A 1,322-nucleotide genomic window follows, 5' to 3' on the forward strand; every position below is an offset into this window, starting at 1 on the left:
CGAGGAGGAGCCAATAGAGAAACTTTTGGAACCTTTTTCTAAAGACCAGTTAGCACTTCTGATCAAAGAGGCAGTGAGTAAATACCCTGATTTCATGGAAAGTGTGCACAAATTGGCTGATGCTGACCCGTCACATCGCAAAATATTTGTGCACGGTCTCGGGTGGGATGCGAATGTCGAGATCCTTACTTCCGTGTTTGGGAAGTACGGAGAGATCGAGGACTGTAAAGTTGTTACAGATAAGGCATCCGGGAAATCTAAAGGTTATGGGTTTATTTTGTACAAGCATCGGAATGGTGCCCGCAAAGCTTTGTTGCAGCCTCAGAAGAAGATTGGGACTCGGATGACTTCCTGCCAGCTAGCATCTGCGGGCCCTGTTCAGACTGCTCCTCCGGCAGCTGTGACAACTATACCCACCCCGCCCGTGTCGGAGTACACACAGAGGAAGATATACATTAGCAATGTCTCAGCAGAACTCGATCCAAATAAATTGTTGGAGTTCTTTTCCAAGTTTGGAGAGATTGAGGAAGGGCCATTAGGGTTAGATAAGCAGACTGGGAAACCAAGAGGGTTCTGTTTATTTGTGTACAAGAGTCTGGAGAGCGCAAAGAAAGCGTTGGAGGAGCCGCACAAGATTTTTGAGGGGCACACGTTGCATTGTCAGAAGGCAGTAGATGGTCCGAAGCATAGTAAGGGTCATTATAACCAACATACTTCCCATCAGCAGCAGCAGCACCATCACCAGGGACAGCAAGGTTATTATCACCATAGTGCAAAAAAGGGGAAGTATGCAGGGAGCAGTGGTACAGGCGGTGGGCACCTGATGGCACCAAGCCATGGCGCAACTGTCCCTGCCGTCGGGTTCAATCCTTCAGTGGCACCTGCAGCTTTAGGACAGGCAGTGGCAGCTTTGTTGGCAACACAGGGTGCAGGCTTAGGTATTGGGAATTTGCTTGGAGGGATAGGTGGTATGAATCCTCAGGGAGCAATGCCAGGGATGAGCAATGCGGGTTATGGAGGTCAGAGTGGTGCAGGTGGGTATGGAAGTCAGCCCGGGATGCAGGGAGGCTATGGAGGTCAGCCACAGATGGGACAAGGTGGTGTTAGGCCGCAACAGGGTGGTGCACCCTATATGGGTCGGGGTCACTAGGTGAGTGAAAGGTATATTGTTAAGTGTCTTATTTTATTCACTATTCTATAATGCTGCCAATAATTAGGTTGCTAGAAAAATGGATCTTAATATTTTCTGGATGGGTCAGAATTATGTCAGTAGTTTTTGGACTTTTTCCCTGCATTTCATGCCTATGTTCTAAGATACTGCT

At 48.3% G+C, this 1,322-nt stretch overlaps 1 protein-coding gene across 1 annotated transcript; it reads left to right on the forward strand.

Moving 5' to 3' along the window:
• Positions 1 to 4: 4 nt before the first annotated feature.
• On the forward strand, positions 5 to 1,316 carry LOC111385319 (UBP1-associated protein 2A-like; the record flags this gene model as incomplete). The annotated part of the gene is made up of 1 exon (XM_023009698.1): positions 5 to 1,316. A coding segment is annotated over one exon (1,146 nt), but the record flags the coding sequence as incomplete, so codon positions are not given.
• Positions 1,317 to 1,322: the final 6 nt, after the last annotated feature.

This window comes from Olea europaea, unplaced genomic scaffold, assembly GCF_002742605.1.
Source record: "Olea europaea var. sylvestris unplaced genomic scaffold, O_europaea_v1 scaffold31206, whole genome shotgun sequence".
NCBI lineage: Eukaryota > Viridiplantae > Streptophyta > Magnoliopsida > Lamiales > Oleaceae > Olea > Olea europaea.